The sequence below is a fragment of the Lepisma saccharinum genome, unplaced genomic scaffold (assembly GCF_977018435.1).
Source record: "Lepisma saccharinum unplaced genomic scaffold, izLepSacc3.1 HAP1_SCAFFOLD_296, whole genome shotgun sequence".
Classification (NCBI taxonomy): domain Eukaryota; kingdom Metazoa; phylum Arthropoda; class Insecta; order Zygentoma; family Lepismatidae; genus Lepisma; species Lepisma saccharinum.
In genome coordinates, this window is record NW_028143039.1 from 142,509 (window position 1) to 169,177 (window position 26,669).

Consider the following 26,669-nt stretch of genomic DNA (forward strand, 5'->3'; position numbering starts at 1 on the left):
TCATAGTTCATGTAATGAGGCATTTATCAGTCACATAGTTACACATATTATTTTGTATCTTCTGATCCCATTGCAGTCCAAGAATGATTTTTTGATATGTTTTAGAGTATGGCATGAGGGACCAAATATAATTTTTTCACGATTTTTGGTGATGACATGTTTTGAGATATTCAAGGTCAAAGTCAAGGTCACGTGACAAAATTATATTTTTATCCAATGGTAGGCTTGTTATATATCACTGGAAAACTTGTTCAAGATCCTGTACAATAAGCTTTATTTGAGCTTCCTAGGCAAACTAGGGGCGGAGTTACAGAACATTTAGTATAGCTATAAGCGGGCTCAAAAAGGGCAATTTATGCAAAATTTGACCTTGAATAATTTAACAATTACAAGACGCACGTGACTCAAAATTTTCATAGTTACTAAGTTCCATGCATAGTTTCACTTCCCCAAAATTCGTGAAAATCGTACTTGGTCAGGTTGTGGGCTGTGTTGATTTCTCATCTGCAACTCCACCTTCCGTAGTATCTTTCCTTGCCTCTCTCTCTCTCTCTCTTCCTTGTTTCCTCCCTTTCTCTTTGTTGCTCTTTTATAGCCCTTCTTCATCCTTTTTCCATTTCTCTTTCCTTTTAGTTTTCTCTTTTCCTTCCTTGTTTCTCCTTTCCATTCTTATTTTATTTTTCCTCTTCCGTTTGTTCCTCAGGTATTTCTTTCTCTCTCTTCATTTTCCTCATCGGATGGTAGATGGCAGCATCACACAGATGGAAAATGTGAGGTGAAAGTTTAAACTAATAACAAACATGTGGTATGTGAAACCATAAAGAATTACTTGGGACAAATATAGTAGTTATAATGAGAGACTAGTAAAAGTTTGAGATTTTATTTTAATTTCAGTAACGATTACAAAACGTACGATTTTATTGCTATTAAATATACATCTTTACTCCACACCTGTAGGTAGGATTGTGGAAGGGAGACTGACAGTCAGGAGATAGGCCAGAAGGTCCTTCCAGGGCTGTCAAGCCACTCATTATTATTATTATTATTATTATTATTATTATTATTATTAAATATATATCTTCTTTCCCTCTGAGTACAGCGTGCTACGACGTCACGTCAGGAGTCTCGGGTTCGAATTCCGGCCTGGGTTTTGTAGTTAATGTACTCTTCGCAACGCCTTATTTGTCCGCCCTGAAAAAATGAAGTCCTGATTTCGTAAATAGCTCCACGGCCTCCCCAATGGCGCAGTGGTAGCGTCGTTGCCTTGTAATCAAGGGATACCGGGTTCGATACCCGGTGGAGGCACATATGCCATCAGGGAGTCTCGTTTACGTGCGTTTCGTCTAAATAGTCCACCGCTCTTCCAGTATTTCGGCAGTCATGAACATCTCTCAAGAAATCCGCAAGATAATACTGTACAATGTCTGGTTATTCAACCAAATTCATTTCTTTAATAAGAAAATGGACAGGGGGAATTCCCCACATCAACGATCTTGCCCTGAAATTCCACCCCAACCAAAATTTCCGGGGGAGAGAGTTTTGGTTGTAGCAACAAACATAAACAATTTGTTTGGGAGTCGAATATACTTTACTGGAATAAGATCCAAAACATACACAAGGAACGGACAACAAAAAGCCTCATCTGTAAGAACACTGAACCCAGCAATCCCCAGGACAAAAAATAGTTCGACTTGTTATTTCTTCTCCATTTCTCATCGCCTTTCGTCAGCTACCACAAAGTACTGCATATAAATATATTAATAAAACACGTAATAGAATTTAGATGTGAATTTTATACAGGAAACAATTATCTTCTTAATGTCTTTTAATTTTTGGCCCTTAGTCTCGCAAAGCATTGTTCATTGCATTCGAAGTAGCCTATATTCTTAAATTTGCAATCGAATTTTAAATGGACAGTCGATATAATATATTGTGTTTTATAAAATAATTTGATTATTTAATAATTGACACATATTTAATGTCTCTCTGCTCCTTCCCCCCACCAATATGCACCGATTTCGCACCCTGAAGATCACGTAAACATAACCTTGATGTGACCCCAAATCGAAAATGGATTTTTTTCCTCGTAACTTCCTTAAAGGTGTAGTCACAACATAAGTACCTCTTACAAGCAGTCTAATAAGCCCTTTATCGAAATCGTCCATTAAAGATTTTCCTGCACATTTCCTCCACTTCCTAGGGAATGAAAACTTTCCCGCAAAACTGAATTTTCGATTTCAAACACTTGGAGATATAGAAATAAGCTATTAATATTTTAAAAATTATGATGCAACAAGGGTTGTGGTTCCTAACCACTACACACACGCATGTAAGGAAGACATTTTTATTTATTTATTTATTTATTTATTTATTATCCTGCGCACAACAGGCATCTGCCCTTTTACAGTGCACAGTAAATGTCTTACATAGGATTTATACACATCAAAATAATATTTATACATATTTCAGATATAAAAAAAAAATACATACAGAGGTTATATATATCGTCCTTAAACATTACCGTGGATAAGAAATTAATCAAACCTTACACAATTACATTCATATATGTATGGGTATATATATATATATATACACATAAAGAAGGTAAAAATAATAATAGTAATAATAATAATAATAAAAAATAATAAAAAATTAAGCAAGAATGTTGTCCATTAAATAGCGTTTATACTCAGAAAATTTAGCAAATATGTCCAAGTGTATGACCCTCTCTAACCATTCATTATACAAGCTACACATTCTTCGCAGGGGAGCCGTTTCTGCGGATTTTGTACGGGTGCGGGAAATTGCAAAGAGTTGTTTTCTTGATCGCAACTTTGGATGGGGGACATAGAAAGCTATTTTTGAAAGCAGAGAGGAAGAATCTAATTTGTCGTTAAGAAGTTTGAAAAGAAAAAGGAGCTGATGTATGGTTCTTCTGTTTGCAAGGGAGGTAATGTGTAATTTAATTAGTAATTCGTTATAAGGTGTCATCTTTGGATATGCACCATCTATCCTAAAAACTATATAGCGGGTGAACTTATTTTGAACTTTTTCAATAAGATCTATTTGTTTACTGGTTTGTGGACTCCACACTATAGATGCGTATTCTAATTTGGGCCTAACATATAGGTTAAATAATGATAACAACGTTTTATTTTCATTGAATTCTTTTGCAGTTCTCATAATGAACCCCAGTTTTCTATGCGCGTCGTTAACAGTCTTTGTGATATGTAACTGAAACGATAATTTATCATCGAACACTACACCAAGATCTGTTATTGAGTTTGCCCGGTCTATTTGTGTGTTTGCTATTTCGTAGTTATAGTGTATTGGGGATTTCAATCGGGTAAATGTTACGGCCCTGCATTTCTTATGGTTTAGATTAACTTTATTTGCTTTACACCATGCGTTGAGATTTTCGATATCCTCTTGTAATTTAATGGAATCTTCTTCATTGTGGATGCTCCTATAGAATTTTAAATCGTCAGCGAATAAGAGTTTCTCGGAATTTCTAAGCTGTTTTGGTAGGTCATTAATTAATATTAAATACAACAAGGGACCAAGATTAGAACCTTGAGGTACGCCTGAGCCAGCTACAAATTCATCGGAGCAGCAACCTTGATAATTTACGTATTGTTTTCTGTTTTTGAGATAGGAACACATTAAATCTACGAGGGAAGAGGAGAAGTTACAAAATGCTAATTTCTTCAAGAGAATATCATGGTTTACAGTGTCGAACGCTTTGCAGAAATCTGTGTATATAACGTCTACCTGACCTCTGTTGTCAAGTTCAGTGGAAATGAAGTTTGAAATTTCTACGAGGTTCGTCACGACAGATCTCTTTGGTACGAATCCGTGCTGGTGCGAGGAGAGACATTAAGCGACCCGAAAGCGAGACGCGATACGATAGCGACACGAAATCAACAAGCGACACGAAAGCGACACGAAGGCTACACGCGACACCAAAGCGACACGAAAGCGACAAAAAAGCGACAAGAAAGCGACACGAGAGCGACAAGAAAGCGACACGCGACACCAAAGCGACACGAAAGCGAGACGCGACACGAAACCGACACGAAAGCGACACGAAAGCGAGACGCGACACGAAACCGACACGAAAGCGACACGAAAGCGATAAGCAACCCGAAAGCAAGACGCGACACGAAAGCGACACGAAAGCGACAAGCGACAAGAGAGCGACACGCGACACCAAAGCGACTCGAAATCGACAGGAAAGCGACAAGAAAGCGAAAAGAAAGCGACACCAAAGCGACAAGCGATACGAAGGCGACAAAACGGCGACCCGCGACACGAAAGCGACGCGAAAGCGACACGAAAGCCACAAGCGACCCGAAAGCGAGACGCGAGCGACACGAGAGCGAAACGGAGGCGACACCCAACACGAAAGCGACAAGCGAAAGCGTGACGCGACACGGAACAACCCGAAAGCGACAAGCGACATGAAAGCGACAAGAACGCGACGCGCAACACAATAGCAACACGACAACGACAAGCGACACGAAAACGAGACGACACGAAAACGACACGACAGCGACACGAAACCGACACGAAGGCGACGCGCAATACCAAAGCGACACGAAAGCGACAAGCGAAAGTGCAAGCGACCCGCAAGCGACACGAAAGCGACAATCGAAAGCGAGACGCGACACGCAAGCGACACAAAAGCGACAAGAAAGCGACGCGAAGGCGACAAGCGAAAGTGCGACGCAACACGCAAGCGACAAGAAAGCGACACGAAAGCTACAAGGGAAAGCGACGAACGCAAGCAATAAGAAAGCGACACGAAAGCGAAAGGAAAGCGAGACGCGACACGCAAGCGACACGAGAGCGACACGAAAGCGACAAAAAAGCGACAAGCGAAAGCGTGACGCGACACGGAACAACACGAAAGCGACAAGCGACACGATAGCGACACGACAACGACAAGCGACACGAAAAGGAGACGCGACACGAAAACGACACGACAGCACACGAAAGCGACACGAAGGCTACACGCAACACCAAAGCGACACGAAAGCGACAAGCGAAAGCGAGACGCGACACGAAAGCGACACGAAATAGGCACAAGATCGACTTGTGAGCGACGCGACACGAAAGCGACAAAAAGAGACACGCGACACGAATGCTACAAAAACGACAAGAAAGCGACACGAAGGCGACACGCGACGCGAAAACAACAAGCGACACCAAAGCGACACGAAATCGAAACGAAAACGACGAGCGATACGAGAGCGAGACGCGACACGAATGCGACAGGACAGCCGCACGAAATCGAAAGGAAAGCGAGACGTAAGCGACAAGAAAAACGACACGAAACCAACAAGAAAGCTACACGCGATACCAAAGCGACACGAAAGGGACACGAAAGCGTTACGAGCAAGCGACACAAAAGCGACACGAAAGAGGCACAAAAGCGACACGAAAGAGGCACAAGAGCGACTCGAGAGCGACGCGACACGAAAGCGACAGGACAGTCACACGAAAGCGAAAGGAAAGCGAACGAAAGCAACAAGAAAAACGACACGAAAGCAACAAGATAGCAACACGCGACACCAAAGCGACAAGAAAGTCACTCGAAAGCGACACGAAAGCGACAAGCGAAAGCGTGACGCGACACGGAACAACACGAAAGCGACACGGAACAACACGAAAGCGACACGAAAGCGACAAGAAAGCGACACGCAAAACGATAGCGACACGACAACGACAAGCGACACGAAAGCGACACGCAACACCAAAGCGACACGAAGGCGACACGTAACACGAAATAGACACGAAAGCAACAAGCGACCCGAAAGCGAGACGCGACACGAAAGCGATAAGAAAGAAGAAAAGAAGGAAAGGAGGAGAGAAAGGAAGAGAGAAAGAAGGAAAGAAAGAAAGAAGGAAGGAAAGAAAGAAGAAATGAAGGAGAGAAAGAAATAGAGAAAGAAGGAAAGAAGGAAGGAAAGAAGAAAGAAAGAAAGATGGAAAAGAGAAAGAATGAAAAAAAGAATGAAGGAAAAAAGAGAGAAGGAAAGAAAGAATGAAAGAGAGAAAAAGGAAAGAAATCGAGAAAGAAGTAAATAATAAATTAAAGAAACAAGAAAAGAGATAAGGAAAGAAAGAGAGAAAGAAAAAGAAAGAAAGAAAATATAGAAGGAAAGAAGAGAGGAAAGAAGAAAGAAAGAAAGAAGAAAAGAAAGAAAGAAGGTTAGAGAAAATGAAGGAAAGAAGGAAAGAAGAAAGAAGGAGAGAAGGAAAGAGATAAGAAAGAAAGAAAGAAAGGAGGAAGGAAAGAAAGAATGAAAAAGAAAGAGACGAAGAAGGTAAGAAGGATTTAAAGAAAAAAAGGAAGGAAAGAGAGAAGGAATGAATGAAAGAAAGAAGGAAGATAAGAAAGATAGAAGAAAAAAAGAAAGAGAGAAAGAAAGCGAGAAAGAAGGAGAGAAAGAATTAAAGATAGAAGGAAAGAGAGAAGGAAAGAATGAATGAAAGTAGAAGAAAGTAAGAAAGAAGGAAAGATTGAAAGAAAGAAGAGAAGAAAAAGAAAGATTTAAAGAAAGAAAGAAAGAAAGATGGAAAGGAAGAAGGAAAGAAAGAAAGAATTAATTAAGGAAGGAAAGAAAGAAAGAAGGAAAGGAAGGAGGAGACAAAGAAGGAAAGGAAAGCGAGACGCCACATGAAAGCGACAAGCTACCCGAAAGCGAGACACGATACGATAGCGACACGAAATCGACAAGCAACACTAAAGCGACAAGAAAGCGACACGCGACACCAAAGAGACACGAGAGCAACAAGCGACACGAAAGCGAGACGCGACACGAAAGCGACAAGAAAGCAACAAGCGAAAGCGAGACGCGACACGAAAGCGACACGAGAGCGACACGGAGGCGAAACGCAACACCAAAGCGACACGAATGCGAAACGAAGGCGAACCGCGACACGAAAGCGACACGAAAGAGGCAAGAAGCGACACGCGACACGGAAGCGACGCGTAAGCGAGACGCGACACGAGAGCGAAACGAAAGCGACAAGAAAGCGACAAGTAAGCGACACGCGACACAAAAGCGACACAAAAGGGAAACAAAAGCTTTACGAGAGCGACACGAAATCGAAAAGCGACACGAAAGTGAGACGCGACAAGAAAGCGACACGAAAGCGACACGAAAGCAACACGAAAGCGTCACAAAAGTGACAGAGGCGGCACGCGACACTAAAGCGACACGAAAGCGACACGAGGTCGACGCGCGTCACCAAACAGACGAAATCGACACAAAAGCGACACGAAGGGGAAACGACACGAAAGCAAGAAAAAAGCAACACGAAAGCGAAAAGAAACCGACACGAAAGCAACATGAGAGCGACAAACGGCACAAGCGGCACAAGAGCGACACGAGAGCGACACGAGAGCGACACGAAAGCGACACGAAAGCAACATGAGAGCGACAAGCGAAATCGCACAAGCGACACAGAGGCGGCACGCGACACTAAAGCGACACGAAAGCGACACGAGGTCGACGCGCGTCACCAAACAGACGAAATCGACACAAAAGCGACACGAAGGGGAAACGACACGAAAGCAAGAAAAAAGCAACACGAAAGCGAAAAGAAACCGACACGAAAGCAACATGAGAGCGACAAACGGCACAAGCGGCACAAGAGCGACACGAGAGCGACACGAGAGCGACAAAAAAGCGACACGAAAGCGACACGCGACAACAAAGCAACACGAAAGCGACACGCGATATGAAAGCCACGTGCAAGCGACACGAAAGAGACGAAAGCGATACGAAAGCGACAAGAAACCCGAAAGCAAGACGAGTAGTTGTATTTGTGGTGGGATTAGGACGAGAAAGTATGAGCCCCCCTCAAGCAGCTTTGGCCATACTTAAAACTAGCTCAACATGCCCATATGAGCTTTTTGCTCAAGTGTGGAACCTCGCCTAATCCAAGATTTTTGTAAAAATGCCCTCATGGATTCCATGAGAAAGTATGACCCCTCTCAGATTGAAGTGCATATACTTATAAAAGGCACTTCTGAGAGATTGTTGTCCATAAATTTGTTAAAAATATGCCCCTCTTGGGGCCACACTTAAAACTAGGCTACACACCTACCCACACACATACATATTTACTTCTGGTTTAAGTTCAATTGGATACCAGGTTCACTAATATTAAAACAATGTAATTCTTCTAGAATTGCTCCGTGACTCTCTCATTTCTTACATCATAAACATATGATTTTTCACCTATGAGAATGACACTACAAATGGTGTCATCAGGTAAAGCCTCATGGAATTCACAGATAATTTTAATGTTTGTTCTGTCATTAACCACAACCTGTTTTCTTTTTGAAGTGTTGATTACAAACATGGGTCTCTGTGTTTTGAATTCATCTGGAGTGTAATACATGTCAGTATTGCCAGTAGTGACCCTCTTGAAAGCCGAAAAAGCCTCATATAATTTGAGGAAATCATCCTTGGAAATGTCTAAATTGTAATTTTCTCTAGGAAAGACCTCATTTCTGCCATTTTTAAGATAAATGTTCTTGATGTTGCAGTTATCAAATTTACTTGAATTTTTTTCCTGATTATTGTGTCTTCCAGTCTGAAACAATACTACCACAAAATCAGGCATGTCGTATTGAATACTGGAGAATGAATTTGTGGCATCAAACTCATAATAAGAACCAGATGCGGGCTTCTGTACGCATTGATATGTATAAAATTGCAGAGGAATCTGTGGATTTTTTAGGATATCAGCTTTGTATTTAAGAGCATAGCTGGCCTCATATTCAACAACAGGAATTCTTAGCTCCATAGTCTGAATAATGCACTTGCCTGCATCTGGTAGGGTATTAGGCAAAGCTTCTCCTGTAGAGTTTATTGTGCTGTACCTCATCAAAGCATTGTTATCATTTGCAGCTCTTCTAAATGTGATTCTTAAACCACCCTTCCACATGATATCTTCGTAATCGGAGAAGAATCCTGGCAACAGGCGCATAGGGAACAGTACTGTGTGGTTTTTAGATAAAATTTTCTCACCAGCTTCAAATCCACCTATTTTGTAGTATGAAGCCTCTGTTTTGGATAATTTTAGTGTGGCCAAAGCTGTGGAGGTAATGCCGGGATAATCTATTCTGTTTATAACAACACCATGTTTTCTGATCTCAATTTCAGAGAACAGATGCGGCACAAAATTGTCTACAAGTCTTATATTTGAATTTGCCGGATAATCTGTTCCATCGAGCTTTACAACATCAAATTTGATGTACAGATCTGCTCTGTGGGGGTGTATAAAGCCGTCCCCTACATCAAGATCAATTGTGACAAACCCATAACTGTCCTGGTTCCAGCACTTGCTGCAAAATTTAGAAAAATCATTGTAGCTCAAGTCTCCACCTGCATATTCATCATGTATGTGTTTGAGGTTGGTATGGTCTTGATGAAACACACATATAAAATTGCTGTTGTCTCGGATCAGTTGCTTCGGTATTTTTGAAAAAGTCTGTGCCAGGTAGAAGCAATCAATGTTTTTGTGCCGGCCCTGTGTAAAGAAATTTCTAACCTTGTTTTGATTATCCAGTATAATGTCATCAAACACAACGACAGAATTATCGAGACATTCATGAAGTGGCTTAACATCTGATTCAAAAGTGGCAATATCCAATCCATCATATAGCTTCATCAGCTGCTGATATTTTAATTGTTCCAAGCTCTTAGAGAAGATATACAAGTGCCTGTTTTTCCAGTCTAACCAGTTGGGTGCCAATAAAAAATTATCAACCATTAGTGTAGTTTTACCACAAGCAGATGGCCCAACAATAAGACACCTAATATTATCAGGCAGCAAGTTGCCATTTCTCTTATTCTGTTGTTCAGGTTCTGGCAGCCTCTTTATAACATCCCAGGTGCTCATATTATCACTTTGTCTGCATCGATCCAGCTGTTTTCCGGATGACCCAGCCATTTGACAAATAACTTGTTGCCTTTTCTGCGGATGATTTTTTCTATGAGATATGTGTCAGGCTGTTTAGTTTTGCTGAGCTCTTGTTCATAGAACCTGCCTTTGAGAATTTCTCCTCGGTGATCCTTTATTATATATGTGTTAAGGGTCCCGGGTTTAACTTGAACCACTGTAAATAATTCGGTGCTCCAGTTTCTTGTAAAGCCTCTTTTGAATAAGTGCTTATATTTGCTGATTCTTACTTGATCCCCCACCCTGTATTTGGCCCTTCTTGTTGTTGGCTGGTATCTAGGATAATAAACAGTGCTGATCAATTTTTGCTCATCAGATGAAGTTACTTCAGAGGGTTTCATGTTGATTGTAGAATGGACAGAGTTGTTATATTTATGTAGAAGTTCTGGAAGAATATTAAGCCATTTATAATTACCTTGAAGGGTAAATTGTTTATACATAAGATTTTTTAAGGTTCTGTTGAATCAATCTACAATTGAGGCTTTGAGATCACTGTAACTCGAGTAATGTTGTATTGACTGGCTTTTAATAAATTGTTGGAACACTGAATTATAAAATTCTTTGCCATTATCTGTTTGCAAATAGCGCGGGGATCTTCCTGAATGATTGATGATTGTTCTGATGGCTTCTGTAACACATGCCCCAGTCTTGGATTTGAGTGGCACAGCCCAGGCAAATTTTGAAAATGTGTCTATTACAGTGAGTAGATACTTGTAGCCCTTGTTGATTTTGTCTAAGTTTTTCAGCTGTCCACTTGCCAACTCAATCAAGTCGCTCTGCCATAAATCATCTATGCCCTTTGTGACTACTGGGAGTCTCTTATAATTATGTCGGGCTTGTCTGTGTAATTCATCAACAATAATTTCTCTAGACATAATATGTAAACAAGAATATTGCAACTATGGGGTGTTCAGCAGCTGAGACTGCAGGATTTTCTAAATATAATTTGTCCCCTATTTGTATTTTAAATTCCAAAGTGCCATCATCTTCAGTATAGGCTGTTTCTAATGTATTGGGATCTGTAAAATCCTCCAATTCTACACTGGTGATTTTTACTTTGTTCTCAGCATTTGTTATTGATAAGGTAGGGTAGTGGTGTGCCTGTGGTTGAAGCCAATATTTGATCTTGATTGGTCTCAATGTGCCCCCAACAAAAAACTGGTAATAAAATTGTGCAGGGGACAGCATATATATTTTGCCACCTGGTGTAAATGGTGAATCATATTCTTTGTTGGGGATGCTGTACAATTCAAGAATTACTGTATGTTTTGGATTCTCGATTATGCCTGTTATTTCCTTTTCTGCTGTGAGCAATCTGCTTGTTACAGATTCAAGGTGCTCATTGATGGTCCTAACAACATCATCATGGCCTGGCTTGATCTTTATGTCCACAACAAGTTTCTTGTATTGTTGCACAATCTCTTGAAGCTGTGTGGCAAAAACAGACAGAGCATTTGCTTGATTGGATTCCATGGTCCCTAGCTGCTGCTTGATATTAGCTACAATTTGTTGCAAATTTTCAACAACTGCCAATTTTGAATTTTGAGCAGTAAGATCATGGACCTGTCTTCTGATATCCTCAAACAGGGCATGCAGTTCATTAATATGTTGATTGGTTGGAAGAGTGGCCACTGTCTGAGTGAGTTGTTTGATCTCTGCCTGGATATTCTTGATATCTTCTGATTTCAATATGCGATTCACTGCCCTCTTTATATTTTTAAGTTCCTGTGATGTGGGAAGATTTGATACTGTATTCTGCAAAGATTCAAGTGCCAATTTCACATTGTTTAATTCAGAAGCATCAGCCACATTTTGCATAGCATTTTGGAGCAGGGCTATATCTGCCTGAGAGGGTGTGGATTGTTGTAAAATTTCAAGTTTTGTTTGGATATCATCTATCAAGTGATGAAAATGAGATAGCTCAGATTCAGTGTTGAGGTTTTCAAGCTTTGTGATTTGGTGCTGGACACTAACAAGTGTGTCTACAATACCGGGCAGGCGAGATTCTAGTACATTTGCCAAATCACTTTGCACTGCTGCTATTGTACCTTCAAGATGGGTTATGGAACTTTGAATTTTTCCAAAATCTTCATATGTTTCAAGTTGCAGCTTGATGTTTGCAACACTCCGAGTTATTGCACTCAAAGCATCAGAAGATGGCAAATTGTTCATAAAATTTTCAAGTGTCTCAATTTTTTCTTTAACCTCGGCTATGGCATTGTTCAGAGGGTCCAGATTAGGTATTTGGAGTGATTGAATCTGTTCTTTTAGAGTGGAAATCACTAGATCAAAATCTTCTTGTGATTTTATGCTTTTGACAATTGTTTGGAGCTGTGCCTGGACATTATTTATCTGCTCTTCCAATTGTTGTTTCAATTGCTCGGAGTTGGTAGCCTGGGTCTTAAATTTGGCTTGAAGAGCTGCTACAGCTTCTTCTAAACTTTGAAAATTATCCAATGTTGCCAGATCAGTATATTTCTGAAGCAATAATTTGAGTTCAGAATCAATTTTAAGAAGAGGGTCCATGCATTGTGATTGCAAATTTGTAATTTCTAGTTGAAGACTGGCATTGAGTGTGGTTTGTAAAGCTTGTAAATCACTTCTCAATTTCTTGACTCTGACATCAAGCATCAGAATCTCATCACTGTGATCTTCATGTCTTGTATGGCCAAATATATCATTAGGCATTTTCTTTTAATGGTTATTTATTATAGAGTATCTAATTCTTAATTCTATAAAAAAGGGTATAAGCTTGTCATAGGATCCAGGGACTTCAATATATAAGCAGTCACCAGCAGAAACAGTATATACAGTGCCAGAAACCATGTTTGAGTGCTTGATTCTATAAATATTTCTCCCTACTGAAATCTTGACATCACCCTCAGGGGTTGTAATAAATTGCAATTGACCACCTACAGGTAATTGGTAATGATTTAAATTATTGTTAAATATGTACAATGTTTTGCCTGTTTCATCATCAACATCTGTAAGTATGCTGTTCAGATGAATAATTAACAAGCCACTCAGTTTAGACAGCATATCAGAAGAGGGTTGGGGTGTTGGCAGCTCCATAATAGCCTGTTTTTTGAACCCAAATAAGTTCATAGGCATGTTTATTTATTTCAAATCATGCTCTGTAATTGGGCATTGTTTATCACTTCTCAGGTCACAATGCCCCCAAGGTAAAGTATGTATGCCACATGATAAAATGCATCTCTTATCATCATGTAGGTCCAGGGCCACTTTTCTTACAACATTTGAAGTCAACAAGTGATCCTCACTCTGAATTCTATTTTCTGATGTTCTGATTGAATTCTGGGATTTGATGCAATTTTTATAATCTTCAAATACAAGATCTTTTTCCACAGTAACTCTGCCAATACCCTTGGCTTTTTTGACAACAGCACTACATGTTTTAAAACTGTACACCTTGGCACTTAACCCAGCAAATTCCACAATAACATCACCACATGTCTCATCTTTTAACTTGCCAGGCACCTTTTTGTTGTGGGGTTGAATTCTTGTATGTTCACTGGTATCAAAGTATTGAAACAATTCAGACTGTGCCATATCTTGATAAACATCTTCTGTTTGAATATCAAGAATAAAACTATCCGTGTCCATGTACAATAATTTTACACGATCACCATAAAAAGGTTTCAGCACATCATAATACAATGTTAACATATGTAATTTGGACAATTCCAATATCACAGCCCCTACATAAATAGGTTTATCAAACTTAATCTTTGTTTTCATCATGTTGAAAAGTGCCATGTGCTCATCATAAATTCTTCTATAATTGAAGTTGGGCTTTGCAACCAATTTTTTGCTCCGGCTGGGGTCAGTAATTATTTTAACATCGGTATGTTTTCTGACATTTTCAATTGTTTTGCCATACACTGAATTCACCATTAATTTAAACAAGCCCTTATCAAATTGGCTCTTTGCAGATGTTCGAAGCTCTGTATTTGTATCAATGTATGGTTTCAACCATTCTGAGTGCTTGAACCTCAAAACTTTGCCAACTTTGGTCACTTGAACACCATGTTTCATCAGGAACTGAAGATTTTTGTAATATGTAACATAGCCTTGTTTCGGCTCCAGAGTCATCATGAGCTTCTTCTGTTTAGAGCCAGGTGAGCACTGAACCTCGGGAATTGGGGGCAGATCAGAAAATTTTTTGTGCAAATCATCAGGAATTGTCAGATCAACCTCTAAGAATAGGCCATATTCACTGTCATCAAAATTCTTAAGATTCTCAATATTGAAATCTTCAACCCATTCAAGCCCTGAATATGGCAGTTTTTGCATCATGGCATGACCATAGAGGCTGTTTGCATCTACATACAGTATATAATTTGATGGCCGTGCTGGATCATAATCAGGCATATGCTTGTTATTTGCTCTGGCATATCTCTGGGAACATTGCACCATCCCCCCTCTTATACATTCCTCCATAAACAGATACTTATCTTGATCGTTTATCAGATCCAAATGCATGTTAGTGTTCAAAAACGTTGCAGCCCATGCTAGGCCCGGGGCACTGTAAAAATATACTGGATCCAGTCTATAATTTTGCATGGAAGATTTTCTGAATGCTTGCAATATATCAGCTAAGAGGGTGACATCAAGTTTTAAATATGCCATGTGATAATCACCAAATGTCTGGCAATTTAAATTGTCCCACATCAACTGGGCACGGTGATAATCTTCATCAGTGATTCCAGATCCTCTGATTCTGCTGTAAAACTCTTCTTGTGGTGGCAGGGAACACTCATCAAATTTAGAAAAATCTGTAACATAGTCATATGGATATACACCCTTCCGCCTAATTAATTTCAGGTCCTGATTTGGAAACGATGCACGTGTGATTTTGAATTGTTCATCAGATAATTGAGTGGCCAGTGTAGCCAGGCTAGCAGATAAAAATCTGTAAGAATCAAGAAATCTTATGTGAATAGGAACACCATCAACTTTAATTATCTTGCTAATAGATATATATTTCTCATCATTTTCAGCTAAAATATTTAAATTCTGCTTGTCAAACCCCTCGTACCTGATCAGATGATGGAAATCATAATTAGATGCTCCATGGCAAAATATGGGGATAAATCTTGGTCTCTTGATCTTAATATTGCAGCTATTACACAGGGCCATTAAGAATTTACCATCTGTATGAGAATGGTGATGAACCTTGATATTTGCATCTGAAAATTCAGAATCACATACCGGGCATTTTTCTGCATTGTTGAAATCTTCAATCTGTTCCTCTGTTAAAGGCAACATGGGTTTTGATTTTAATAAAATGTTATATGCTATGTCACGGCACTCATTTTCTATTCTATGTGCAAATATTTTGATGGCATTTGGTCCCATGTATAAATCTTTTTTAGTAACAATACCATCCTGTACAACCACATAACAAAAACTGGAAGGTTCATGTAGCTGGTATGGTGTACTTGAAGATTCCTCGGGATCTGGATTGCAGAATTCAACAGGTTGACGTTCGATTCAAAATCACAGACAATATATGCTGGGTGTTCCAACAAGGCTTCAGACTTTTTGAATTTGCAATTTTCACTTGGATTGGGCATCACCATATGAACAGGTTTATGGTTCCCACAGTATTTCAGATGCTCAATTAACTTGTTTTTAGCAATTTCTGCATTCTCTTCCCGAACCCCCTTCACCATTTTTTGACCATCAAATACAGTTAAACATCTTCTGCACAACTTAAATATTTTATGAGTTTTGTCTAGTTGTGTTCTCACCAAAGCTTCAAGATTATGTATCAGAGTGTAATGATATGTGCCATCCCCTTCAATTAAGAGCAGATCAATCGGAATAGCAGATTCATCATCAATTTTACTGATTCTGAGAGGTGCTATCAAGCAATTGCCAGTGGAACAAGTAAATACATTAATAGATAATTGTTTGCCATTGATATGCCTGGCCCTTTTTTCAAATTTATCAATATTCTGAACAGACATTGGATATTCTAAACCCTCCATTGCCTCGTCAAAAATATGTTCATGCTGTTTGTAATAACTTATTCTCTGAGGATTCCTTGAAACTAGAAACAAAGCAGCTAATATACACCACAGAAAACATTTCTGGTCGGTATTTTCTATATTAACCACGGCTCTTCTGTTTTTAATATTGGCAGGTAATGGCAGATATGTAGAACCTTTTAATGGGCTGAATTCAGAAATATTAACATATAACTTGTGTGATGAACCGCATAGGCTCCATCCTGACTCTTTTGCTGCAAATTCAGAGTGTTTAATATTCAATTGATCCATCAATCTGCTTATTATTGTGTCTAAATTTGCATTTGAATATACCGGTACAGTTTCTGTTATGTGGGGATGTGTAAATTTTGTAGCGTTTGGCTTCTTATATTGTATAAACAATTTGAGAGAAAGCTTATAAGAGCCATTTTGTACATTTAGAATTGCCTGGAGATCAGAATTTATACTGTTCAAGAAATTCTCAATGCCGCATCTTGGCTCTGATACAAACCGGTGATCCCTTAATTGGCCATTAAAACTGCTACGGATAGGTTCATGGCGTGGCTGCTTTGCTGCTCTGGCATTAAGAGGTGCTTCGTGCTTTCTTTTCAGACCAGATGTTGATGATTGTGCAGAGCAAGTATCTTTATGTTTATATGTGAAATATTCCATGTTATATTTTCTATTGCATTTGGGGCAAATTTTTGTGGGAGTTCTGTATTTGTCCGGGTTACAAATTTTTTGGTGCTTGGCCCAATTGGGGCTGGATATATTCTTATTGCATTGATTACAATATTTTTGATTCGGCATTTTTGTTGTTGTTTATTATATACAATTTCCTGGGTTTCAAATGAAAATTCTATGCTGGATAAAAAATATCAGTTGGATTCAGCACTGTGCTTTGTATGTGTGTGTATGTGTATATGTGTGTATACACTTAATATTTTTGGCTTTGGTATTTATATACAATTTCCTGGGGTTCAAATCAAAACTCTATGCTGGATCAGTTGAGTTCAGTGCAGACAAAAAAAACTGCATAGCTCTATGTCAATTAGTTCTTGAGTTTTGTATTTAGGAACCACTTTGGCCCCCCTGCCAAAAATTGGCTTTTATTGCATCAGTGTATATTGTCTCTATGACCTTACTTGGGTTATTCCAGTGCAGACAAAAAAAACTGCATAGCTCTATGTCAATTAGTTCTTGAGATATTAATTATTTTGTATTTAGGAACCACTTTGGCCCCCCTGCCAAAAATTGGCTTTTATTGCATCAGTGTATATTGTCTCTATGACCTTACTTGGGTTATTCCGCCAAATTATATGCTTCAAGTCTCCTATACTTTGGTGGAGCCTGTTCAGGTTCTATCCCCCACTTGTGGGTTCCACTGCCGATCCAGCAATGGTGAAGAATCTGCACTGTGCCCTGGCTTTTATAGTTTTGTCGGACCAATCAAAACCTTGCTTGCTTTAGCCAATCAGAAAACACCACATCAGCACATTATGTCATAACCATTTAATCAATTAATATTGCACAACATGATGCAATAGAAGTGTGCCGGGAAGTAAATATGTATGGATGTGGGTGGGTGGGTGTGGGGGTGGGTTGGGGGTGGGTAGGGGTGGGTGTGTATGTGGGTGGGTGTGGGTGGGTGTGGGTGGGGGTGGGTGGGGGGTGCATCTTGGCTTAGTTTTAAGTGCTGTGTTCAAAATAAAAATATAGTGGCTGGTAGCTGTATCCAAGCCCTATTATAATTTTTGTTTCTGCATTCTGTCACTAATTTTGATTCTAGGCCAGTAATATTTTATGGGGTGACTCTGCATGTTCCCCAGAGCAACATACTCAAATTTTGAAAAAATCGATTATTTTATTTTTGCAATTTTCACTAATTTTGATCCTAGGCCAGTAATATTTTATGGGGTGACTCTGCATGTTCCCCAGAGCAACATACTCAAATTTTGAAAAAATCGATAATTTTTTGGATTTTGATTATCTCTGGAACCATGAATCCTAGAGACATGGGGTTTGTTGCTTTGGCCTGGGCATGGCAAGATGCAACTTTTTGATCTCTATAATTTTTCAAAAATCTCTTGTTGTTCTCTAGATCTTAAATAACTCGCCTATTTTTCAAGATAGGTGCATGGGGGTTGCATATTTGAAATCTAGAGGCTGTTTAGAAGTTTTGTTAAAAAATCGATAATTTTTTGAATTTGAGATTTTTCATAAACTATCAGTACTGGAGACTTGAAATTTTGTAGGCATATTCTAGGCATGATTCTCTACATTTTATGTCTCTATAATTTTCCTGATATATGCAATACTTAAGCTGTAAATGCCTAATTTTTATAAATAGAATTTTCTGAAAAGTGTAATATTAACAAAATTTTAAAATCTATACCTGCTAGGGCACTATAGCAGTCACTATACTTAAGATATCAAAAAATATCAAAAGGGGCATATTTTTAACAAATTTATGGACAACAATCTCACAGAAGTGCCTTTTGTAAGTATAGGCAAATCAATCTGAGGGGGGTCATACTTTCCGAAATATTCCCGAGGGCATTTTTACAAAAATCTTAGATTAAACGGGGGTTCCACACTAGAGCAAAAAGCTCATATGGGCATGTTGAGCAAGTTTTAAGTGTAAGCAAATCTGCTGGAGGGGGGTTCATACTTTCGTGGGTTTATAGTACCGTAAATACCACTACTAAGACGCGACACGAGAGGGACAGGAAAGCTACACGAAGGCAACACGCGACACGACAGCGACAAGAAAGCGACATGAAAGCCACACGTGACACGAAAGCGACACGAGAGCGACAGGAAAGCGACACGAAAGCGACAAAATCGACAAAATCGACAAGAAAGCGATACGAAAGCGACACAAAAAGGCAGACGACACGAAAGCGATACACGACACGAAAGCGAGACGCGACACGAAAGCGATACGAAAGCGACACGAGAGCGACAAGAAAGCAACAAGCGACACGAAAGCGAGACGCGACACGAAAGCGACACGAGAGCGACACGAAAGCGACGCGTAAGCGAGACGCGACACGTGAGCGAAACGAAAGGGACACGAGAGCGACAAGCGAACAGAAAGCGACAAGCGAAATCGTAACGCGACACTCTTTCGTGTCGCGTGTCGCTTTCTTGTCGCTTTCGTGTCGCTTGCGTGTCGCGTCTCGCTTTCGCTTGTCGCATTCGTGTCGCGTCTCGCTTTCGCTTGTCGCTTTCGTGTCGCTTGCGTGTCGCGTCGCACTTTTGCTTGTCGCTTTGTTGTCGCTTTGGGGTCGCGTGTCGCTTTCTTGACGCTTTCGTGTCGCTTTCCTGTCGCCTCCGTGTCGCCATCTTGTCACTCTCGTGTCGCTCTCGTTTCGCGTCTCGCTTTCTTGTCGCGTCTCGCTTTCGTGTCGGTTTCGTGTCGCGTGTCTCCTTAGAGTCGCTTTCGTGACGTGTCTCGTTTTCGTTTCGACTTCGCTTTCGTGTTGCTTTCTTGTCGTTTTTTGTAGCTTTCGTGTTGCTTTCCTGTCGCGTGTCGCCTTTGTGTCGCTTTCGTGTCGCGTCGCTCTCGAGTCGCTCTTGTGCCTATTTCGTGTCGCTTTCGTGTCGATTGCGTGTCGCGTCTCGCTTTCGCTTGTCGCTTTCGTGTCTATTTCGTGTTGCGTGTCGCCTTCGTGTCGCTTTGGTGTTGCGTGTCGCTTTTGTGTCGCTTGTCGTTGTTGTGTCGCTATCGTTTTGCGTGTCGCTTTCTTGTCGCTTTCGTGTCGCTTTCGTGTCGCTTGTCGCTTTCGTGTTGTTCCGTGTCGCGTCACGCTTTCGCTTGTCGCTTTCGTGTCGCTTTCGAGTGACTTTTTGTCGCTTTGGTGTCGCGTGTTGCTATCTTGTTGCTTTCGTGTCGTTTTTCTTGTTGCTTTCGTTCGCTTTCCTTTCGCTTTCGTGTTACTGTCCTGTCGCGTCGCTCTCGAGTCGCTCTTGTGCCTCTTTCGTGTCGCTTTTGTGTCGCTTGATCGTAACGCTTTCGTGTCCCTTTCGTGTCGCTTTGGTATCGCGTGTCGCTTTCTTGTTGGTTTCGCGTCGTTTTTCTTGTCGCTTTCGTCTCGCTTTCCTTTCGATTTCGTGCGGCTGTCCTGTCGCTTTCGTGTCGCGTCTCGGTTTCTTATCGCTCGTCGTTTTCGTTTCGCTTTCGTGTCACTTTGGTGTCGCTTGTTGTTTTCGCGTCGCGTGTCGCCTTCGCGTCGCGTGTCGCCTTCGTGTCGCTTTCGTGTCGCTTTCTTGTCGTTTTTGTAGCATTCGTGTCGCGTGTCGCTTTTTGTCGCTTTCGTATCGCTTGTCGCTTTCGTGTTGTTCCGTGTCGCGTCACGCTTTCGCTTGTCGCTTTTTGTCGCTTTCGTTTCGCTCTCGTGTCGCTTGCGTGTCGCGTCTCGCTTTCGCTTGTCGCTTTCGTGTCGCTTTCGTCTCGCTTTCCTTTCGCCTTCGTGTCGCTTTCTTGTTGCTTGCGTTCGTCGCTTTCGCTTGTAGCTTCCGTGTCGTTTTCTTGTCGCTTGCGTGTCGCGTCGCACGTTCGCTTGTCGCCTTCGTGTCGCTTTCTTGTCGCTTTTGTGTCGCTTGCGTGTCGCGTCTCGCTTTCGATTGTCGCTTTCGTGTCGCTTGCGGGTCGCGTTGCACTTTCGCTTGTCGCTTTCGTGTCGCTTGCGTGTCGCTTTGGGATTGCGCGTCGCCTTCGTGTCGGTTTCGTGTCGCTGTCGTGTCGTTTTCGTGTCGTCTCGTTTTCGTGTCGCTTGTCGTGTTGCTATTGTGTTGCGCGTCGCTTTCTTGTCGCTTTCATGTCGCTTTTTTGTCGCTTGTCGCTTTCGAGTTGTTCCGTGTCGCGTCACGCTTTCGCTTGTCGCTTTCGCTTGTCGCTTTCGTGTCGCTTTGGTGTCGCTTTGGTGTTGCGTGTCGCCTCCGTTTCGCTCTCGTGTCGCTTGCGTGTCGCGTCTCGCTTTCGCTCGTCGCCTTCGTGTCGCTTTCTTGTCGCTTGCGTGTCGCGTCGCAGTTTCGCTTGTCGCTTTCATGTCGCTTTCTTGTTGCTTTCGTGTCGCTTGCGTATCGCGTATCGCTTTCTCTTGTCGCTCTCGTGTCGCTTGCGTGTCGGGTCTCGCTTTTCGCTTGTCGCTTTCGCTTGTCGCTTTCGCATGTCGCTTCGCTTGTCGCTTTCGTGTCGCTTGCTTGTCGCTTAAGCGTCGCGTCGCGGTTCGCTTGTCGCTTTCGTGTCGCCTTTTTGTCGCTTACGTTTCGCGTCTCGCGTCTCGCTTTCGCTTGTCGATTTCGTGTCACTTTGGTATTGCGTGTCGCGTTCGTGTCGCTTCTCGCCTTCGTGTCGCTACTCGCCTTCGTGTCGGTTTCGTGTCCGTCTCGTTTTCGTGTCGCTTGTCGTTGTCGTGTCACTATCGTGTTGCATGTCGCTTTCGTGTCGCTTTCTTGTCGCTTGTCGCTTTCGTGTTGTTCCGTGTCGCGTCATGCTTTCGCTTGTCGCTTACGTGTCGCCTTCTTGTCGCTTACGTGTCGCGTCTCGCGTCTCGCTTTCGCTTGTCGCTTTCGTGTCACTTTGGTATTGCGTGTCGCGTTCGTGTCGCTTCTCGCCTTCGTGTCGCGTCTCGTTCTCGTGTCGCTTGTCGCTTTCTTGTCGCTTGTGTATCGCGTCTCCCTTTCGCTGTCGCTTTCGTGTCGCTTTCGTGTCTCTTTGTTATTGCGTGTCGCCTTCGTGTCGCGTCTTGCTTTCCTGTCGGTTCTCGCCTTCGTGTCGGTTTCGTGTCGGCGTCTCGTTGTCGTGTCGCTTGTCGTTGTCGTGTCGCTTTCGTGTCGCTTGTCGCTTTCGTGTTGTTAAGTGTCGCGTCTCGCTTTCGCTTTGAGCTTTCGTGTCGCTTTCCGTGTCGCTTTGGTGTTGCGTGTTGCCTTCGTGTCGCTTTCGTGTGCTGTCGTGTCGTTTTCGTGTCGGGTCTCGTTTCCGTGTCGCTTGTCGTTGTCGTGTCGCTATCGTGTTGCGTGTCGCTTTCTTGTCCTTTCGTGTCGCTTGTCGCTTTCGTGTTGTTCCGCGTCGCGTCACTTGCTTTGCTTCCGCTTCGTGTAACTTTTGTCGCTTGTGGTCGCTTTGAGTGTCGCTTTGGTGCTTCGTGTTGTTTTCTGTAGCTTTCGTGTTGCTTTGTGTGACTTTCGTGTTTGCGTGTCGCTGTGACGATCGTCGTCGTTCGTCGCCTCGCTCTCTGTCGCTCTTCTGCTCGCTTGCCTTGTCGCTTCGGTCGCTCTTCGCTGGTCGCTTTCGTTTGTCGCTTTCATGTCCCATTCTTGTCGCTTGCGTGTCGCGTCGCACTTCGCCTTGTCGCTTTCGTTGTCGCTCTTCGTGTCGCCTTTCTTGTCGCTTCGTGTCGCTCCTTTGCCCTTCTCTCGTGTCGCTTTGTGTCGCTTGCGTGTCGCTTCGTCGCCTCGCTTCGTGTAGCTTTCTTGTCGCTTGCCTTGTCGGCTTTCCTTGTGTGCTTTCGTGTCGTTTTTCTTGTCGCTTTTGTCTCGCTCCTTCGCTTTAGTTGAGTCGATGTCTGTGCTTTCGTGATCGCTTCGATTCGTTCCGCTCGTGCCTCTTTCTGTCGCTTTTGTCGCATTGCGTGTCGCGTCGCGCTTGTCGCTGTCTCTTCGTGTCGCTTTGTGTCGCTTGGTGTTGCGTGTCTCTCCGTTTCGCTCGTGTCGCTTGCGTGTCGCTTTCTATGTCGCTTTGCGTGTCGCGTCGCAGTTTCGCTTGTCGCTTTCATGTCGCTTTCGTGTCGCTTGCGTATCGCGTAGCTTCTCTCTTGTCGCTCTTCGTGTCGCTTGCGTGTCGCGTCTCGCTTTCGATTGTCGCTTTCGCTTGTCGCTGTCGTTTCGCTTTCTTGTCGCTTAAGGCGTCGCGTCGCTGCGCTTTCGCTTGTCGCTTTCGTTTCGCTTCATGTCGCTTAAGCGTCGCGTCTCGCGTCTAGCTGTCGCTCGCTGTCGCTTATGTCGCTTGTCGTGTCAGCGTTCGGTCTAGCGTCTCGCTTTCGTGTCGCATTCGTGTCACTTTCGGTATTGCGTGTCGCGTACGTGCTCGCTTTTCGTGTCGCTTCGTGTCGTTTTCGTGTCGCGTGTCGTGTTCGTGTCGACTTTCGTGTCGTGTCGAATGTCGCTTGTTCGTGTCGCTTGTCCGTTTCGTGTTGTTCCGTGTCGCGTCACGCTTTCGCTTGCAGCTTTCGTGTCGCTTTCGAGTGACTTTCTTGTCGCTTTGGTGTCGCGTGTCGCTTTCTTGTTGCTTTCGTGTCGCCTTTGTGTCGCTTGTCGCTTTCGGGTTGTTCCGTGTCGCGTCATGCTTTCGCTTGTCGCTTTCTTGTCGCCTTCTTGTCGCTTACGTGTCGCGTCTCGCGTCTCGCTTTCGCTTGTAGCTTTCGTGTCACTTTGGTATTGCGTGTCGCGTTCGTGTCGCTTCTCGTCTTCGTGTCGCTTCTCGCCTTCGTGTCGTTTTCGTGTCGCGTCTCGTTTTCGTGTCGCGTCTCGTTTTCGTGTCGCTTGTCGCTTTCTTGTCGCTTGCGTATCGCGTCTCCCTTTCGCTTGTCGCTTTCGTGTCGCTTTCGTGTCTCTTTGTTATTGCGTGTCGCCTTCGTGTCGCGTCTTGCTTTCCTGTCGGTTCTCGCCTTCGTGTCGGTTTCGTGTCGCGTCTCGTTGTCGTGTCGCTTGTCGTTGTCGTGTCGCTTTCGTGTCGCTTGTCGCTCTCGTGTTGTTAATTGTCGCGTCTCGCTTTCACTTGGAGCTTTCGTGTCGCTTTCGTGTCGCTTTGGTGTTGCGTGTTGCCTTCGTGTCGCTTTCGTGTGCTGTCGTGTCGTTTTCGTGTCGGGTCTCGTTTCCGTGTCGCTTGTCGTTGTCGTGTCGCTGGCGTGTCGCTTTCTTGTCCCTTGTCGCTTTCGTGTTGTTCCGCGTCGCGTCACGCTTTTGCTTGTCGCTTTCGTGTCGCTTTCGTGTAACTTTGTTGTCGCTTTGGTGTCGCGTGTCGCTTTCTTGTTGCTTTCGTGTTGTTTTTCTTGTAGATTTCCTTTTGCTTTCGTGTGACTATCCTGTCGTTTTCGTGTCGCCTCGCTCTCGAGTCGCTCTTGTGCCTCTTTGTGTCGCTTGCGTTTCGCGTCTCGCTTTCGCTTGTCGCTTTCGTGTAGCTTTCTTGTCGCTTTGGTGTCGCGAGTCGCTTTTTTGCTTTCTTGTCGTTTCTCTTGTCGCTTTCGTCTCGCTTTCCTTTCGCTTTCGTGTGACTGTCCTGTCGCTTTCGTGTCGCGTCGCTCTCGAGTCGCTCTTGTGCCTCTTTCGTGTCGCTTTTGTTTCGCTTGCGTGTCGCGTCTCGCTTTCGTTTGTCGCTTTCGAGTCACTTTCTTGTCGCTTTCTTGTCGCTTGCGTGTCGCGACGCACTTTCGCTTGTCGCTTTCGTTTATCGCTTTCATGTCCCATTCTTGTCGCTTGCGTGTCGCGTCGCACTTTCGCTTGTCGCTTTCGTGTCGCCTTTGTATCGATTTCTTGTCGCTCTTGTGCCTCTCTCGTGTTGCTTTTGTTTCGCTTGCGTGTCGCGTCTCGCTTTCGCTCGTCGCTTTCGTATAGCTTTCTTGTCGCTTCCTTGTTGCTTTCGTGTCGTTTTTCTTGTCGCTTTTGTCTCGCTCTCCTTTCGCTTTCGTGCGACTGTTATGTGGCTTTCTTGTCGCATCGTTCTCGAGTCGCTCTTGTGCCTCTTTCGTGTCGATTGCGTGTCGCGTCTCGCTTTCGCTTGTCGCCTTCGTGTCGCTTTCTTGTCGCTTTGGTGTTGCGTGTAGCCTTCATGTCGCTTTCGTGTGCTGTCGTGTCGTTTTCGTGTCGGGTCTCGTTTTCGTGTCGCTTGTCGTTGTCGTGTCGCTATCGTGTTGCGTGTCGCTTTCTTGTCCCTTTGGTGCCGCTTTCGTGTCGCTTGTCGCTTTCGTGTTGTTCCGTGTCGCGTCACGCTTTTGCTTATCGCTTTCATGTCGCTTTCGTGTAACTTTCTTGTCGCTTTTGTGTCGCGTGTCGCTTTATTGTTGCTTTCGTGTCGTTTTTCTTGTCGCTTTCGTCTCGCTCTCCTTTCGCTTTCGTGCGACTGTCCTGTGGCTTTCGTGTCGCATCGCTCTCGAGTCGCTCTTGTGCCTCTTTCGTGTCGCTTTTGTGTCGATTGCGTGTCGCGCCTCGCTTTCGCTTGTCGCCTTCGTGTCGCTTTCGTGTCGCTTTGGTGTTGCGTGTAGCCTTCGTGTCGCTTTCGTGTGCTGTCGTGTCCTTTTCGTGTCGGGTCTCGTTTTCGTGTCGCTTGTCGTTGTCGTGTCGCTATCGTGTTGTGTATCGCTTTCTTGTCCCTTTGGTGTCGCTTTCGTGTCGCTTGTCGCTTTCGTGTTGTTCCGTGTCGCGTCACGCTTTTGCTTATCGCTTTCATGTCGCTTTCGTGTAGCTTTTTTGTCGCTTTGGTGTCGCGTGTCTCTTTCTTATTGCTTTCGTGTCGTTTTTCTTGTCGCTTTCGTCTCGCTTTCCTTTCGTGTGACTGTCCTGTCGCTTTCGTGTCGCATCGCTCTCGAGTCGCTCTTGTGCCTCTTTCGTGTCGCTTTTGTGTCGCTTGCGTGTCGCGTCTCGCTTTCGCTTGTAGCTTTCGTGTCGCTTTCGTGTCGCTTTGGTGTTGCGTGTAGCCTTCGTGTCGCTTTCGTGTGCTGTTGTGTCGTTTTCGTGTCGGGTCTCGTTTTCGTGTCGCTTGTCGTTGTCGTGTCGCTTTCTTGTTCCTTTCTTGTCGCTTGTCGCTTTCGTGTTGTTCCGCGTCGCGTCACGCTTTTGCTTGTCGCTTTCGTGTCGCTTTCGTGTAACTTTGTTGTCGCTTTGGTGTCGCGTGTCGCTTTCTTGTTGCTTTCGTGTTGTTTTTCTTGTAGCTTTCCTTTTGCTTTCGTGTGACTATCCTGTCGCTTTCGAGACGCGTCGCTCTCGAGTCGCTCTTGTGCCTCTTTCGTGTCGCTTTTGTGTCGCTTGCGTTTCGCGTCTCGCTTTCGCTTGTCGCTTTCGTGTAGCTTTAGTGTCGCGTGTGGCTTTTTTTGCTTTCGTGTCGTTTCTCTAGTCGCTTTCGTCTCGCTTTCCTTTCGCTTTCGTGTGACTGTCCTGTCGCTTTTGTGTCGCGTCGCTCTCGAGTCGTTCTTGTGCCTCTTTCGTGTCGCTTTTGTGTCGCTTGCGTGTCGAGTCTCTCTTTCGCTTGTAGCTTTCGTGTCGCTTGCGTGTCGCGTCTCGCTTTCGTTTGTCGCTTTCGTGTCACTTCGTGTCGCTTTGGTGTTGCGTGTACTCTACGTGTCGCTCTCGTGTCGCGTCTCGCTTTCGCTTGTGGTCTTCGTGTCGCTTTCTTGTCGCTTTCGTTTCGCTTGCGTGTCGCGTCTCGCTTTCGATTGTCGCTTTCTTGTCGCTCTCGTGTCGCGCCTCGCTTTCTCTTGTCGCCTTTGTGTTGCTTTCTTGTCGCATTCGTGTAGCTTTATTGTCGCTTTGGTGTCGCGTGTTGCTTGCTTGTCGCTTTCGTGTCGCTTGTCGCTTTCGTGTTGTTCCGTATCGCGTCACGCTTTCGCTTGTCGCTTTTTTGTCGCTTTCGTTTCGCTCTCGTGTCGCTTGCGTGTCGCGTCTCGCTTTCGCTTG

At 43.5% G+C, this 26,669-nt stretch overlaps 1 protein-coding gene, 1 long non-coding RNA gene and 1 pseudogene across 2 annotated transcripts in view; 2 read left to right on the top strand and 1 right to left on the bottom strand.

The window, feature by feature from the left end:
* The window catches only part of LOC145982662 (uncharacterized), a 277,107-nt gene that overhangs the window by 133,013 nt on the left and 117,425 nt on the right, over window positions 1-26,669 (top strand). The gene's annotated exons all lie outside the window — the stretch shown is intronic.
* On the top strand, window positions 801-6,616 carry LOC145982667 (uncharacterized; annotated as a pseudogene).
* Window positions 18,093-26,669, bottom strand: part of LOC145982668 (uncharacterized) — a 19,226-nt gene continuing 10,649 nt past the window's right edge. The window contains exons 3-6 of the mRNA XM_083116038.1: window positions 25,906-26,043; window positions 21,618-21,770; window positions 20,356-20,500; window positions 18,093-18,112 (exon numbers count right to left, since the gene is read on the bottom strand). Of these exons, the coding sequence (XP_082972164.1) occupies window positions 18,093-18,112; window positions 20,356-20,500; window positions 21,618-21,770; window positions 25,906-26,043 (456 nt within the window). The remainder of the gene's footprint in view (window positions 18,113-20,355; window positions 20,501-21,617; window positions 21,771-25,905; window positions 26,044-26,669) is intronic.